General features: G+C 41.9%; 1 protein-coding gene across 1 annotated transcript in view; it reads left to right on the top strand.

Moving 5' to 3' along the window:
- The window catches only part of LOC144756208 (E3 ubiquitin-protein ligase TRIM39-like), a 303,564-nt gene that overhangs the window by 159,896 nt on the left and 126,782 nt on the right, over positions 1-16,886 (top strand). Inside the window, exons 6-7 of the mRNA XM_078645822.1 lie at positions 15,539-15,559; positions 15,649-15,675. Of these exons, the coding sequence (XP_078501948.1) occupies positions 15,539-15,559; positions 15,649-15,675 (48 nt within the window). The remainder of the gene's footprint in view (positions 1-15,538; positions 15,560-15,648; positions 15,676-16,886) is intronic.

Consider the following 16,886-nt stretch of genomic DNA (forward strand, 5'->3'; position numbering starts at 1 on the left):
ATATGCCATACCCTCTTTAAATATGGTACTTCCAATGTTTACCAAAGCACTGTCTACACTTGAACCTTTAGATTTATGAATAGTCACCGCATATGCCAAAGAAAGAGGAAACTGTTTTCTATGTACGTACAAATCTTTTACAAGCAAAAAACAAACTGAACAATGACCAAATTGTTTTACTTACTCAATTTGATCAAATTTGATTTTCAAAAATTCATCTCCATCTTTATTTTGATAATTAACAAAATCAACAACTTTACCCATTGCTCCATTTACTAAACCTTTTTCCACATCCAAATTACGCTGTAAAATTACCCGACAGTTTACACATACATATACATTATTTTCTATACCAGCAGTTTTAGATAAAGATTTTTCTAAAGAATCCAATTTTGTTTTTAATTTTTCCGTCAAAATAATAGTGATTCCTTCATGCTCTATTTTAGCAATGGCTTCCATTTTTATTATTTGTTCATTTTCCAGCTTTCAAAGTTCTTCATTGAATGTAGAACACTTGCGCTGTGTTGGCATTAAGCAGATTCTAGATTTATTTCTGCAATTTTTTTATATATTTTTTCAGGAACTATATTTTCATACGGAAACAAGTTTGTAAGTAGTCGACTTTGCAAAGCTTGTTTGCCATGTTCTGTCAATACTCCAATTCTTATATCTTGAAGAATAGTTCCATAATCAACATCATTTGCCTGTCGCAAATGTTTAATGAGTTCTTTGTATTCAAAATATGACTAAGTGTTAACATTTCCAACACTTCCCAAAGACTTTTTGGCGTTTTCATGTACAAGTGTTTTAAATACTGGTTGTCCTTTTACAGGAGTGAGTTGCAGTAGATCTCCAAAAACGATCACGTTTTCCTCCAAATAAGACATCGTATTCGGTTTTTAGAATTTGCTGCATTCTTAAATGCACAAAGGCAAGCAGTAAGTTTGAGACCATGCTCACCTCATAAATAATCGGAAGTTTCATTTTCTTTAGCACTCTTGAAACTTCATAACAAGCTGCTCCAGATAGCTTGTGATATTCCAATTTGTTTTCATGCTCTACAGGTAGCATTATTAAACGTTGTAATGTAACTCCTTAAATGTTGTGTGCTGCCAATCCAGTTGGAGCAGTTACAACACAAGAAAATGTGAGTCGGTTTTTTGTTGATAACTGATCAAAACTTTAATTAAGAAACTTTTTCCTGTACCAGCTTGACCACTGACATACATTCGGATAGGTTGAAATGATGTGCATGTGCATTCTTTCTTTTCATGAAGAAAATCATGGTCGATCTGTTGTTTCACTTGCTGATATATTTCTTTCTGTTCAACATTTAGTTGTTTTTCCAAGTTTTCTAAGTCCATAATATCTTCTTGATCTTGATGCATTGCTGTTTTCACGTCATTCATGGTGATTGCTGCTTCATTTTCAAGAATTGGTTGTCCTAGTGGATCTTCACCCAGTTGAGAAGAACTTTGACTATCTTGAGAACGGTCTCTAGCAATCTCAGCTGCAATAGTAGCTTCTTGATCAATTTCATCGTTCAACATTTTGAGATAATTTGAGAAAAAACTATACATTCTATGCTATCTTTACAAGCATTGAAAGAATCTTCATAGCACTGAAAATCTCCAAGTAATTCCAATTCTGAACGCCAAGGTATGGAGAGTTGCAAAAGTGCTGAATAGTAAAATTCTCTTCTATCAGGAGTATCACAACTCCGTTTTCTGTGATTAATAAGATTTCCTTTCCTTTGTTTCACCAAACATCCTTCTGAACCAATCTCTAGATATTTACCTTCATTTATGTTTTCTGTAGTATTCCTCTTAAAAGTGTAATATGGCAGCACTTCATAGAGACATATGTTTTCAAGATGATGACTTCTATTTGGATAGTATGTGTCCAACATATTTGTTTTGACAATATCTGTACTTTCCGGTTCATTTTCTACTAAATATTCAATTTCTTGTATAGATTTAAGTACTCGATTTCGTTTTGCAGCAAGACCTAGTCTCACCCAAAAGATTCTTCTAGACTTTGAGTATAAACTTGCATATGACAACCGATCCGAGCATTTGTACGCTCCAATTTCTCGATGGGATAACATCTTCAAACTAAAACTGTACAATTTCTTACTAAGACTCTTCTCGTGGGAAATTTCTTCCCACATTTCTTTCAAATCCGTTTTTCTGTTTTTGTTATGTAAGATGTCACATACCGTGCAACAGCAATGGAATTATCTGCAACATACTGGATATCCGTAAAGCGCTCTGATATCCGCAAGGATCTTGTCCGCGCTATACAAAACTTTCAAACAAATAAATATTAGCATTCCACATTGAGAGAATAACTGGATTATAATCATTGATATACTTTGATTCTTCACTTCTTCTCAAATTTTCGGATTTTTGGGATATTTTCTAGTCATGGTATGTCTCACAGCTGACATGAAACTGTTCACTCTTCCTTTGGATATTACAGGACGTGGAAATCCAAAACGACATTTGGTATAAAACTTTTCATTAGACTTGTACTTTCGTTGACATATTTGCCACATTGATGACTTTGGAATTGTAACACTTGTTGCCTTAAGGTGTTTTCTTCTATTCTTTTTGGTATAGCACATGTGACATAGTCTTCAATTAAAGATAAAACACTTTCATCCGAATCCGTTCCAAATTTGGGTGCATCCTTGATCCATAACAGCATATGTATATGAGGAGCACCTCTAGCTTGATACTCCTTTCTCCAAAAGAAATCAATAACTTCTCCAAAAGGAGGATTCTTTTTATTGCAGATAAGACATCATAGCTTCAAACCTATTGAAATATCTGCATACATTAACAGGATCCAAAGAGCACAATTCTCAAGGTGTCTTGTATTCAATATTTTTTATATTTGAATTTGCTTCTTGAAGAAATTCAAGTAAATCATCCCAAGCATATTTAGCATAGCTTAGAGTAACAAACCACGTTGGAGTTCCTAAGTTCCTTAGCATGCATTTAAGTTCTCCATGACGACGATACCAATACTCATTAGTACCACGCTGACATGCCATCAAATTAATCAGCTGAGATTCAAAATGATTGTCTCTCTGATGTACTTTATCCATAAATTCCTTTGCAGAGACATTTTGAAGATGTACTCAAACAAAAGATGACTTTCTTCCCGGATTACACAGCGGCGGTGGCACGGCGCAGACGAAGCTTCCTGGAGGTTAAGAAAGCATTGAGCGCTCAGGAGCTGCCATACTCTATGATATTTCCCGCAAAGCTCAGAGTAGTAGCTGACGGGAAGACTTGGTTCTTTGAGTCGCCGGATGCAGCACACGACTGGCTCGAAGGATGGAGGCCAGTGAGCAACAACAGACGTGGGAACAGGTCGCACCGCCGACGCGATGGAGAGGAACTCGCAGATGGCCAACCGTCGAGTCCACTGGACTTGGAACACCCACCAGAGCGGGAACTAGGCGAAGAAAACTATGAGTAACACCATCGAACATGCTGCTCCCGATACATTTACGGTACACATCAACATCAACGGTCGAACCTGCATCAGGCACTGGACTGAAGCAGGCCCTGGAGGATAGAAAGGACAGCTACTCCTACTGGACCCTTTACCCCTGACACGCTAGTAACCTAGTTGGGATGGGGAAGAAGCACTCTGCTAAGTTGGGGAGCCGGGCAGTTCTGAGTCCGTTTGGCAGGGAGGCAGGGAGGGAGGGTGGGACCCGGGGTTGGGGATTTCAGGAATTGTGTGAAGTTGAACCACACAAAGCTGAGTTGGGGAGACGGGTAGTTCCGAGCCCGTTCAACAAAGACACTGTGACGAGGAGAGGATGGGAAGGAAAAACACCTACTTTCTTGCTCTTTAAGACTGTGGCGGATAGCGATGACATTGACACATCACACTACCGATCTTTGGGTAAATAGGTTGAGACCTCTCCGTTCAGCAGGGAGACTGGGAGGGAGGGTGGGACAAGGGAGAAAGCTGATGATTGTTTGTTTCATTATAGCTCTGTTCTGATTAGTAATGGCACTGACAGCAAAACGAGAAACCGAATGGTACACAACCCACTAATTGTACTACGTAAGCGACACTCCCCATTAGGCACTTGGCATATCTATGGCGCGAAGCCCACGACCTGACCCAATGCACTCTGCAGCCCTAGACACCCACGTAACCTCCTTGATAATAGTGACTTGGAATGTCCGCGGCCTGGGTGACAAAATAAAACGAGGCCTAGTACTGCACTCGCTGAAACGCATAGGCCCGACACTTGTGTTGCTGCAAGAAACACACCTCACCGGGACGACGTGCAAGGAAATGGACAGGTGGGGTATAAAATGGTGGCGCACTCTGAGTATTCCTCAGGATACAGGGGCACAGGTATACTAGTGAAAAAAAAATTCTCGATTCCTAGTGCTCCAAACCAAGATAGATGACCAGGTGCGCTTTGCAGCGATACAGGGCCAATGGGAAGGCAAACTCCTTAATATAGTGTATACATTCCACCAGCGCTCCAGGCAATAGCATTCCCAGCGCTCAGCGACTTCATTCTTGCGCTACCGGAAGGGGACCTTATATTAGGAGGCGACTTTAATGCCGTGGTGGATCCAACTAGAGACAAATACCCGCCCAGATCCCCAACAAATTGCACCTCCCGCTTTCAGAGCTTCGCGGAAGCAGAGGGCCTGGTGGATGTGTGGCGACAGGTACATCCCTCGACCTCCCAGTACACATACCACTCAGCTGTCTATAATAGCCTGTCCAGAATTGACTACTTTCTGATGCTGGACTGGAGCTTACACAACGTCCAGGAAATAGATATCAAACACAGGGGTATTTCAGACCACTCCCCAGTGCTAATGGCCTTTTCTTATTACCAAAAATCGTGCTGATGAATATTCCCTATCTATCCCGGATTTTTGCAAGTTCCGCAAATTAGGAAAGAACTCCAAGTGTCAACTAAACACTACTTTAGAGAAAATGGCGGGACGGTGAATTCCCCGTCCGTACTATGGGAAGCATATAAGACGGTCCTTAGAGGGCAGGCGATAGCGTCCATTACCGGCTATAAAAAAGAAAAGCAAAGGGAGCTCTCTGAGATTGAACTAGTCCTACAGGCGGCTGACGCTGATCACGCAGCGGACCCCAACCCAAACACAGCACACACACTACACCTTAGACAACAGCAGCACAAAACACATTTACGGGAACTGACGGAAATGAACATGGCAGCGACCAGGAATAAGATATATGAAGTGGGAGATAAGGCTGGTAAATTACTAGCATGGCTCGATAGGCAAGAAACGGGCACTAGAAGTATACGACACGTTCAGAGGCCGGGGGGCCCCTCGCAACTGACCCGGAAGACATAGTGAGAGCATTGGCTGAGTCCTTCCGTGCAGTGTACACACCAACGTCAGGAGTGACGGAGGCAGACGCGGCACGGTTCCTCCATGATATAGAATTGCCAACGCTGTCTCAGGAAGCCTCCCAGTAGTTGGAGGCGGATTTAACGGTCGAAGAACTGCAGCTAGCGATTAGGTCAGTACAGTCCGGGAAAGCGCTGGGGCCAAATGGTATACCAATAGAATGGTACAAACGGATGGCGGACACTGTGAGCCCGCCATTACTAGCAATGTACCAAGACAGCCTGGATAAAGGCGAACTACCGCCGGACCAGTGCCTAGCAACTATAATGGCGCTCCCCAAACCGGGCAAACCACCGTCCGAATGCACCTCATATCGGCCTATATCTCTGCTTAATGCAAAAGCAAAGATCCTAGCCAGACTTCTGGCTAATAGATTAATGGCTTATCTACCAAGTCTAATACACCCCGATCAATCGGGCTTTATGCCCAACAGGAATACTGCACTCAACCTCCGCCGTCTCTACGGGCTCTAGCGAAATCGGGTTCATTAACAGAATCGGCAGTAATATTGTCCTTAGATACAAAAATGGCCTTCGACATGGTAGAATGGAGTTATCTTTTCGCAGTTCTCCCACGTCTAGGGTTTGGACCAAATTTCTGTGCCGGGGTGCGACTCCTGTATACTAACCCCAGGGCGCGTGTGACGGCAAACAGGCACATATCAATCAAGATACCTTTGTCGAGGGGGACGCGTCAAGGCTGCCCTCTATCGCCACTACTATTCACGCTGGTCCTGGAACCCTTAGCAACAATCATTAGGCAAAGTACCTTGATCAGAGGTGTTCACTGGAAAGACGGATGGGAGGATCGTCTCTCACTATATGCGGATGACATATTGGTATACTTAACGAATGCGGATTACTCCATTCCTGAACTCCTCCGCATATGCGAAGGCTTCGGGAACGTGTCCGGCTACACGATTAATTGGTCTAAATCGATCCTTTATATACTACGAGGGCCAGCACCATGCCTTCTTACAGGCTGCCAGTTGGTCATCACGAATGACTCATTTAAATATCTGGGTATACATATCACCAAGGACCCAGCGGGATTCTTCTCTAAGAACCTAACACCTCCTTTGGAATGACTACGACGGGACGTGACCCATTGGGCTTCTTTTCCATTATCACTGCTGGGCAGGGTGGCACTATACAAAATGATGGCTCTGCCCAGATTCCTCTATGTTTTAGAAAACACGCCGTTCCTAGTCCCGCACCGATATTTTCAGCAAATAGCGACTCAAGTATCAACATTGCTTTGGGGGAATCAACCGGCACGTATAGCACAAATTAAGTTACACAAAAGTTGGTACGAGGGCGGGATCGCACTCCCAGACATACTGCTGTATTACTAGGCGGCACACCTTAAGGTCATTAACCACTGGATCCATGTACCTCAAGACGATCCGGCGTACAGGGCAGATAGGGCGCAACTAGGCGCTGATAACATGCTGGCGGCCTTATATAACAAAAGTATGATGCAGAAACTCGAGGGCCCTACGAAACACACAATTGCATTGTGGCACACGGCGCAGAGAAGGCTGGGCTGGGCAGGCGTACTCACTAAGCTTACACCACTGTGGGACACCAAAAAGCTGGGGCAGCTGCGAAAAAGCAAAGGATTTGCACAATGGGACTCAATTGGCATTTCCACGGTGAGGGATCTTTGGGACAAAGGTACGGTTATATCGTTCACCCAACTGCAACAACAATATAATCTAGAATCCACGGAATTATACAGATACAGATACATGCAAATACGACGCGCATTAACAGTGATCCCGCAAGACACTGACGTCCCAGAAGCTGCTCCGCTAGAGGACCGATTACTCACTGACTTCATGCAAAAGAAGGCCACATCTTTCACATACAAAAAACAAATTTATAATTCACCGGACCCGACGGTCTCGCTGCGGGCTAAGTGGGAGGCGGAGGTGGGTGACATGGACGACACGGAATGGCAGGAGGCGGCGGCCTCCCCCAAAGAGGTAGGAATCTCCGCGAGATTCCGGTTGGTACAGCTCGAAATCCTTCATAGAGTCTACTACACTAGGATGACACTCCATCGAATACAGAGAGCACAACAGCCGTACTGCCGTAGAGGTTGTGTGGAGGAAGGGTCCTTCATCCATACATTATGGGAATGTGCAAAGATATTAGATTACTGGTGGAAGGTGGAAGGTGCTGCGCACCATGTCACAGGCCCTGGGAGTAACGCTTCTACCTGAACCACGTAGATGCCTACTGAATGTGTGGGAGCCCAATGATCTCACGCGACACAGGCCGATCTGGGCCACATTTGGTTTCATTGTAGCAAAGAGGAACATTGCGCAAAGATGGGGTGTAGCAGAGACTCCGTCCTTGGCAGCCTGGTGTAGAGATATGGACATAAATATGGTAACTGAGCGATCGGTGTACATCAGCCGAAAGAGCCCCTGTAAATGGACCAAAGTATGGGAGGCCTTGAACACATACCGAGGGGACATTTGTGAACCGATACCAGAATCAGAGGGCGAAAGTTCTGATGAGGAAGAGGGGGAGTGTGAGTGAGAGGATGTTTCAACTGGAATTAGCGGGATTGTAGAAGGTTATATAAATGATAATTGCATTACCCAGAATAGGTTGCTTGTAGAAATGTACGATTGAAACGTCAATGCTTCAACGATTACCATCATGTCTGACCAGGTGTTTTATATCTCAATAAAAACAGTTTAAAAAAAAAATCTATCAGTTCTGGAGGAATAGTTACCAACTCCAGATTATTATGGACAGCTCTACCAGGCATTTTATTATCGTCTAATTTGTTATAACAATATTTACAAATACGCTGATCAGAACCCAAATCAAAGCAATCCTCTACCAACAAATAAGTTGCAAATTCCTTCCACTTATCATTATTTTCTCTTTCACTTTTTAAATATAGATCAACAGTCCTAGTCTCATTTTTATAGTGAGTTCGTCGACAACAAATACAAGAATAATTTGGCCTTTCACCTGAAATCACCTTAAACTTTGTAATTTTTTTCTCAATCTTTTCTGTAGTAGTATGTTCGAGGATGTAACGGGTTTCGAGCTGCCTGAGCTTTTTCTCCTGGTTACCTCCCCGCCTTAACATGGGTACACTGTCAATCACAAGGTATTGGAGGTGCTCTAGGTTGTTATTGTGCACCTGTTTAAAATGTCTAGCCACAGGGTAACTGGGGTCATTGTTAACAATAGCCCTCAGATGTTGCAATATCCTAACATGCACTTGAAGCTTGATGCTGAGCTTGATGCTGCCAACGTATTTCAGGTTGCATCTGCATTGGAGGATATACACCGCAAATTCAGTCCTGCATGTGTATTTGTGTTGCAGTGTAATGGGTTTGTTACAAAACTTAGCAATAACAGAGGTGGTGTTGATGCCAAATCTGCAGGCTCTGCAGGAGTTGCACTTATGGAAACCCCTGGCGTCTGAAAGCCAGTTGGTTTTGCTGATGACCTCTGGGCTACTCTTGACAAGAGCATCTCTTCAGGAGAATGCTCTGCGATATGTGACAGTAGGCTTGTCGGCAATCATAGGGCCAAGAACTGGATCAGACTGCACTATGCACCAGTGTTGGTTAATTATGGACTTGATGGCTTTCTCATCTCTGCTGTAGGTGATGATTAACCCCTTGCATGCTGCCGCAATTCTGCGCCTGTGCGGCAAAATCGCGAGTGGGCGGGTTTATGACGGCCCTCAGCCGTCATCAGCACACGAGCGCCGTAGTGCTGATTACGAGCGCCGTCATCAGCATGCAAGGGGTTAAGCGAGTGTCTACAGTGCCTTGGCTGTGATTGACAGAGTGGACAGTGGTGTCATGTATCACAGTAGTAGCTTCAGGTGTTAAGAGGGTGACTATAGGTATCTCATTGGCTCTAATTCTAGCTTTCTGGAGTGAAGTGTTGCTATACCCCCTAGCAATAAACCGATCATGAGCCTCATCTTGACATTTGGTAAGATCGGATTCTGAGCTGCAAATCCTCAGACGGAGCATCTCTCCGTACGGTATACTAGCAATCTGGTGTTTGGGATGAAAGCTAGTTGCGTGGATGGTAGATTTACCAGCAGTGCTCTTGCGGTGTAATTTGGAGTGCAGTTTACCCTCCTTAGTGTAGACAGTGATGTCTAGGAACTCAATCATATTCTTGCTAATGTGGGCATTGAACTCCACATTTAAAGCATTACAGTTGATGGAGGTAACAAATTCAAATGCACTTTCAATGTACCCATTCCACACAACAAAGACATCGTCTATGTATCGTAGCCATTTAATGATGTGAGTGTCCCAAGCTGCCCTGTGGTTTACCATGAGTACCCGTTCCTCCCACCAACCAACATGAAGGCAAGCATAGCTGGGAGAGAAACAGGCACCCATGGCAACACCACGCAGTTTTTGATATAATGTGTTGTTAAACAGAAAGTAATTATGATTGAGGCACAACTTGATCAGGAATAATAGAAAGTCATTGTGTTGATGACAAGTGATATATAAAAATTGCATTTGTGAATTCTCTGTTCTGCTATAGCATGTTCTAGTAAACCTATATTGTAATTGTAGTAACTTTGTACCTAATATACTTTTTATGATCTTCTAACTAATTTGCTCGTTTTGTAAGTTGGTCCTCTTTAAAATGCTTTTCTACCTAGTCACGTATGGCTCACTCAATTGTATGTCAGAATACAAACTGCTAAATATCATCTTGCACTAATAGAATACCCAAAATATTAAGGACCAAAATGTTGAAAAGGTAAGATACAGGTAAATATAGTTTCACTATTCTTAACTGTGCATCTACATATCTTATCGTCAAGGGACATACATGTGAGGCTAACTGAAGTAACCAATACTTTCCTATGTATGCTTGCCTTGCTGCCATTTTGGTCCTCTATATTTTTGCCACAATATTATGGTAGTGTGATATTTTTAAGTAGATATTCTGATGGAATATCGCTCATACTGCAGACAAACTGCAAATAAATAAAATAGACCGATCTGAGTGTTTGAAATATATGTTTGAAGAGCTTTAGAAAGTGCTTGCCTAGATGGTAAATTCTAAATCTAGCTCGTATAATTTACTGTGACCCATATTTGCATACCCTCCAAAGTATGACCCTGTGATTTTTGATGAAGAGAAGAAAGTATTTTGAATAGACTTATTATATAGTGGGTATAGCAACTGAGTTCCTTAAATAAGCTTCAACCTCATATCAAAATTGATGAGAAAGTCATGAGAATCGGTTTCCCATTGTTGATTCAATCCTTTCCATATTATAGATAACTGTTGGGGCACCCTAGGTTTAATAATATGAGATGTTTGATCAAATAAACGCCTTTAATCATTTTAGAGTGTTTATATTGCATGTTTGTAAATTGTTGGTTTGAAAATGCATCACTGTACCGTCCTAAATCTTCCTTGGAAGGCATATCACCCCCTCAACTATTTTTGTCAGTGCTTGACAAACCATCCCAAGAATGATCACATTGGAAGGATGTTTTCGAGGCTTACTTTGATGTCATGGATGGTGACACATCCTCAAATAAAAAAATTAAAAAGTGTTATTGATGCTTAACTTAAGTCCTGGAGGCAGATCTGTTTTACTGTTGATAGAAATAAAAATTCACACTAATCAAGAGGAAGCTGGAGAACAAACTTCAACGTACAGCGTAGACACGTATGCTGCAGTCTTCCAGGCACTTGTAAAACATGTTTCACCTAGTAGGAATATGGTACTAGAATGACACACATACAAATTCTTGCACAGATCTCAACCAACAGAAGAATCTATTGATAATTTTGTTTCAGCTTTATGAGATTGTGACATGCATGGTGAGACCCTCCGTGATTAGCAACCATGCCTGGATTTCCTGTTGAATGAAAGTGCATCCAACAGGAAAATCCAGGCATGGTTGCTTGCCACTGACAACCCTTATTTGGAGACTGCTATCACCATTACCAAGCACTATGCTTATTTTAAGGAACTGCCTTCTCATACTGACAAAGTGCAGTGCAATGAGATTATTAATCTTCAATGGAAAAATCCAACTAAAGACACTAAGTACGAAATCTGAGAGCAAACAGGATTAGAAATAAGACAATTTGTGTGGGAAAAAAGTTTGTGTGTGCACTAGGTGTGGTAGTAAAAACTATATTTTTCGGCCAAATACTGCCTTACCTCAGACATGTTTTCAATGCATCGAGAAATGCCATTCTGCCAGAGTTAGTCCCATGTGACGGACCTGTAAGTATTATGAAATATGGAGGACAGTAGTGGTGACAAATAATATTGTACTCTGTGTAATGAATGTTGGTGCGCAGAGTAATGATTCCGATGTCTATGTTGTTGAGAATAATGTTGGCAGGGTATGTGTGCTTAACATTAAGAAAGAACCTCTAAAGTGTGATGTGCATCTGAATGGCAGATTCTGGGTTGCATTTTACTAATATTGGGTCAGATGTGTTAAAGAAATTGTAGCCTTTCGATTTGAGAGCATCCTCTGTGCAGATCTTTGCATATGATGGGGCTAAAGTCAGAGTTGTTGGTAATTTTGATGGACAAATGGAATTTGAGAACAAAACAAATACGACTTGAATATATGTATGGGTTGAATTTGCTAGATTCGGATCACCAAGGAGATTTTGGTATAATTCTAGACCCTAATTATCCTGTTAGAGTTATATCTAAATCTTGTTTACTCAGTATCAATTGTGAGAACTGCATGAGTGTATCATCGAACAAAGATGTGTTGGAGCAGGTATTTTTCTTGAGATTTTAAATTAAAATATAGGAAAATTACATAGATTTCAGCCTAAAATGGTTGGACAGAGGGGTGAACTACAGAACGATGGTAACCGGCTGTGTGATCTTCATATTATTGAACCTATTGAATGTTCAGAATGGTTGTGTCCGATATTTCTAGCTTACAAAAGTGACTGCACTTTGAAGTTCTGTGACCTAACTCATATTATCTGAGTAGTTTGCAGTCCTTTATCCAAGATGCTGTGCCTATTGAAGGGGGTTGTTTTGTTTACCACTCTTGATATGTCTGGGTCATATCATCAGATAGTGTTATTCGAAGACTCCAGACATCTTACCTCTCTCATCATCCCTGTTGAAGCATTTTGTTGCAAGTGCATGCCTTTTAGGTTGGAGTTTGACTCCTCAGACTTTCAAAGGCTCATGAGGTTGATGCTTCAGGGTCACAAAGGTGTGCTATGTTTGCAAGATGATATTTTGGTGTTCGGTGGTAATGTGAGCGAACCCGAAAGGCGTCTAACAAAGCTGATAACTATGTTGATAGAAACACATTTAACGTTAAAGTATACTTTTGAAGCAAACAGGTGGATTATGTTGGACACCATATTAGTGTCAGTCATGTTAAACCAAAGTTGAAAATCTTGAATGCCATCAAAGAAGCCCTTTATCACAAGAATAAGGAGCACCTTGGGTCCTATTTGGCTTTAGTGGAATATTAGTCCAAAATTAATAGAAAAAATGCACCCTTAAGAAATGTATTTAAAAAGAGGAGCCTGTAGGTTGGGAGTGAAAAGTGCCAGTGTGCTATGGATACAATTAAGTCACATATTTTTAGGGCACTGCCTTTAAAAACCTTTTGACTCTTCTGATCACAATATCATCATGACAGATGCTAGTAATGAAAGCTGTGTTACAGACAAGTAAAGATAGCTGAAAAGAAGCAATCGTGTTTGCCTCTAGAGCATTACATAGGTCAGAATGAGCCTATTCCATCATTGGGAATGAAGCAGTGGTTTTGTGGTAGGGTGCTTGTCATTTTAGAACATTTGTCTGGGGTTTTACATTAGTATAATGCACTGACCACAAACCTTTAGCGGATTTATTTAGTACCAAAGGTGCTGGTAGAGCAACTCCAGGAGTTGCTAGATGGCAATGCTGTTTGTAAGAGTACCATTATTTCGTGAAGTATGTGACAGGCAAAATAATGTGGTGGCTTATTACCTCTTCAGAATACCATTGAATAATGTAAACAAGTCTAAAATGGAGGATAAAATAGTTGTGTCTAACAAGTATCAAGTGCTTGCCATGACGAGTGGTGCAATTTCTGAGCAAGAACGGAGGGATGTTCTTGAACATGATACTGTTTTGTATCAGATGAAGAGTGGGGTTAGTGGTAATTGGCCAGACACTATAAATGTGGGTATAGAATTAGGTCCCTACTTTCAAGGAGTTGATGAGTTGACATGTGATGAAGCTTTTGTTTGGAAAATCGAACTATTGGTGTACCGAGTATTTTGAGGGAAAGTGTTGGATATTGCCAACTAAGGGCATATGGGAATTCGAGCAGTGAAGCGGAGAGTGAGAGCAGGGTTTTGGTGGCCAGGGATCGAAAAGCATTTGGAGTGTTTTGTGTGCAATTGTGAAAAATATGTCCTGAGCAATAACAGTCAACTCTCAAAACCAGTGATTTCTGTCGAATCTGATATATCTTTTTTGAAAAAGTTGGATTTTTACATTGCCGACCTGTTAAAAGTTCCTGGTGAGGTATACAAGTATACTTTGGTGTTGATTAGCTGATTAGCTACATGTCTAAGTGGCCTCACGTTGCTTTTGTTAATAATATAGAAACATATACTATTAGAGAATTTTTACAAGCAGTGTTTGGGAGAGAGGGTTATCCCTAAAAATTGGTAACCGACAATGAAACACAATTGGTTTCAGACCAAATGTGTAGGTTCTTATCTGAATATGGTATAAAGCATGTATAAAGCAGATCTGAGTTAATTATATCATCACAGGAGTATTGGGTTAGTGGAATGTTTCAACCGCACACTTAACCGATCAATTGCAGCTTGCTTTTGTCAACAAAATGAATTGGCGGTATGCTGTCAGGTACAGGGTTTATTCCATAATCGCCAAATGTGACAGCAGGCATCACTTCTTTTATGCTGCTATGGTGGACAAGTACCGGTGCCCAAATTAAACAGAAATTGGATGGGTCTACACATGATTGATCCTTCCCGGTTGGAATTTGTAATGGAAGTCTGATGGAAAATATAGATATTCTTCTCGAGTGCATGTTGTATGTGTAATGTCTCAAGTTGTGTGTACCAGTGATAGTCATGTCTGGAATAAAGACAGGTTGGCACTTGTTCCAGGTGAAGAGATTGATGAAGTGTGTGATGGCATGGATATGGCCAATTAAGGAAGTAGTTTACAAACTTTACATAAGAAAGGTTTCCTCGTCCTACACGTTCAATTGTTTCCAGGTGTTTGCCTTACTTCCTTTGTCAACTACTTGTTTTCTCTGTTCTCTCAGCCTTGAAATTAGTATGTTTTCTTGTCTTCTTAATTGTGTCTGTTTAATTTTTATTGTTGAACGGGCAGGAGGTGCTGGGTTTAGCTCATAAAATTTCAATGGAACGTGGACCCATGGGGTGTTGTTGGTTCCATAGGGAATTCAATTGTGAGCAACTTGAGGTGCTGCAGGTCACATACCTCCTACCCGGCGCTAATAATAAATGCCTCAATCTCAATTATGCTGTTGTGTGACATAATTTCTGTCCAGTAGCAACCAAACCAAGCAGTCAATATCCCACTTAAACAAGTAAGATCATTTGTTTCATTGTACATTTTCAATTCCTCTTAAAAAAAGAAATAGGGGCTTAGTAAAGAGGACAAGTAAAGATTGGTTCTGGTCTCTTGCAATGTGGAGATTACATGTGGGGTCAGACTTATTGAAGACTCCACTCCTTCTTGGTCATAAGCTTTAAAGTATTTTTGTTTTGCCAGAGAGTCTGGGTGTTAACTATGTCCCCTGTTCGCCAACAGTTCTGCTTTAATGGTCTTTGAACTCAACACGTTCCCTGATAAGCAATCTGAATTGGGATATTGTTTGTGTTGCGAGCCATTTTTTATCACTTTTTTATAGTATTACCAATGTTAACTGACAGGTACTTTTAACTGAAACCCACTATTTTTGTGAAATAACCATGTGTAAATTATAATTGAACCTTACCTGAAATGGTATAAGATATATTGAAGAGGAGCTAATATATAACTTGGGATCTAATCTACCATTACCTGTTTTCTTATAACAGAAGCATTTCCTGCAGAACTGGGTAAGTTTGATAAAGACTAAGAAATAGTTTCCTGTATTCTATTCACCTAATCTAATTTCAAATACCCTCTTTTCTTTTCTTACATTTAGAGAAAAGCTACATCAAACCTGGTGAATGTGAGTAAAATCCATGTACTGAATGATGCTGTAGTACTTGTGATGCCCAGGATTACAGTTCCACATGGGGGTTCAAAGGAGTTATGTGCTGGTATTACCTAAACTCATCAGCAATTATGACTTTGTGTTCTAGTACTCTTTCGTGTTTTCTGAGAGTTGTTTAGCTAGGAGTTAATAAAATCATGTGCTTTCTGGCAGAATTGTTTAATTATCTGGTCTAAAGTTTGATGTTGACTCTTTTTTATCGATGAGTTACCAAAAGCAATGCCGCTGTTTTTGTTTTTAAATCTAACTATTCAAGTTACCTGTCAGGGAATTCACAAACTATAATAATGTAAAATAATTGAAACCGAGTATGATAAGTGGATAACTTTGTTATTCAGAGGTTAGACTAAAACTATTGTAAATTGGAATAAGAAAAGAACAAGCATTAGAAATGCAATAGGTCTCGCAGCATTAGAGTTAGTGCTTTTAGAATTGTTAATGGGTTTAGCATGAGGGTGAGGGTGAGTGAGGGTGAGGGTGAGTGAGTGTGAGTGTGGGTGAGTGGGGGTGAGTGTGAGTGGGGGTGAGTGTGGGTGAGTGTGGGTGAGGGTGAGGGATTGAGGGTGAGGGGTTGAGGGTGAGTGAGGGTGAGGGGTTGAGGGTGAGTGAGGGTGAGGGGTTGAGGGTGAATGAGGGTGAAGGTGAGTGAGGGTGAGTGTGGGTGAGTGTGGGTGAGTGTGGGTGAGTGTGGGTGAGGGATTGAGGGTGAGGGGTTGAGGGTGAGGGGTTGAGGGTGGGTGAGGGTGAGGGTGAGTGAGGGTGAGGGGTTGAGGGTGAGGGGTTGAGGGTGAGTGGGGGTGAGTGAGGGTGAGGGGTTGAGGGTGAGTGAGGGTGAGGGGTTGAGGGTGAGTGAGGGTGAGTGAGGGTGAGGGGTTGAAGGTGAGTGAGGGTGAAGGTGAGTGAGGGTGAGTGTGGGTGAGTGTGGGTGAGTGTGGGTGAGGGATTGAGGGTGAGGGGTTGAGGGTGAGGGGTTGAGGGTGGGTGAGGGTGAGGGTGAGTGAGGGTGAGGGGTTGAGGGTGAGGGGTTGAGGGTGAGTGGGGGTGAGTGAGGGTGAGGGGTTGAGGGTGAGGGGTTGAGGGTGAGTGAGGGTGAAGGTGAGTGTGGGTGAGTGTGGGTGAGTGTGGGTGAGGGATTGAGGGTGAGGGGTTGAGGGTGGGTGAGGGGT

Source organism: Lissotriton helveticus, chromosome 5_1, assembly GCF_964261635.1.
Source record: "Lissotriton helveticus chromosome 5_1, aLisHel1.1, whole genome shotgun sequence".
Classification (NCBI taxonomy): Eukaryota; Metazoa; Chordata; class Amphibia; order Caudata; family Salamandridae; genus Lissotriton; species Lissotriton helveticus.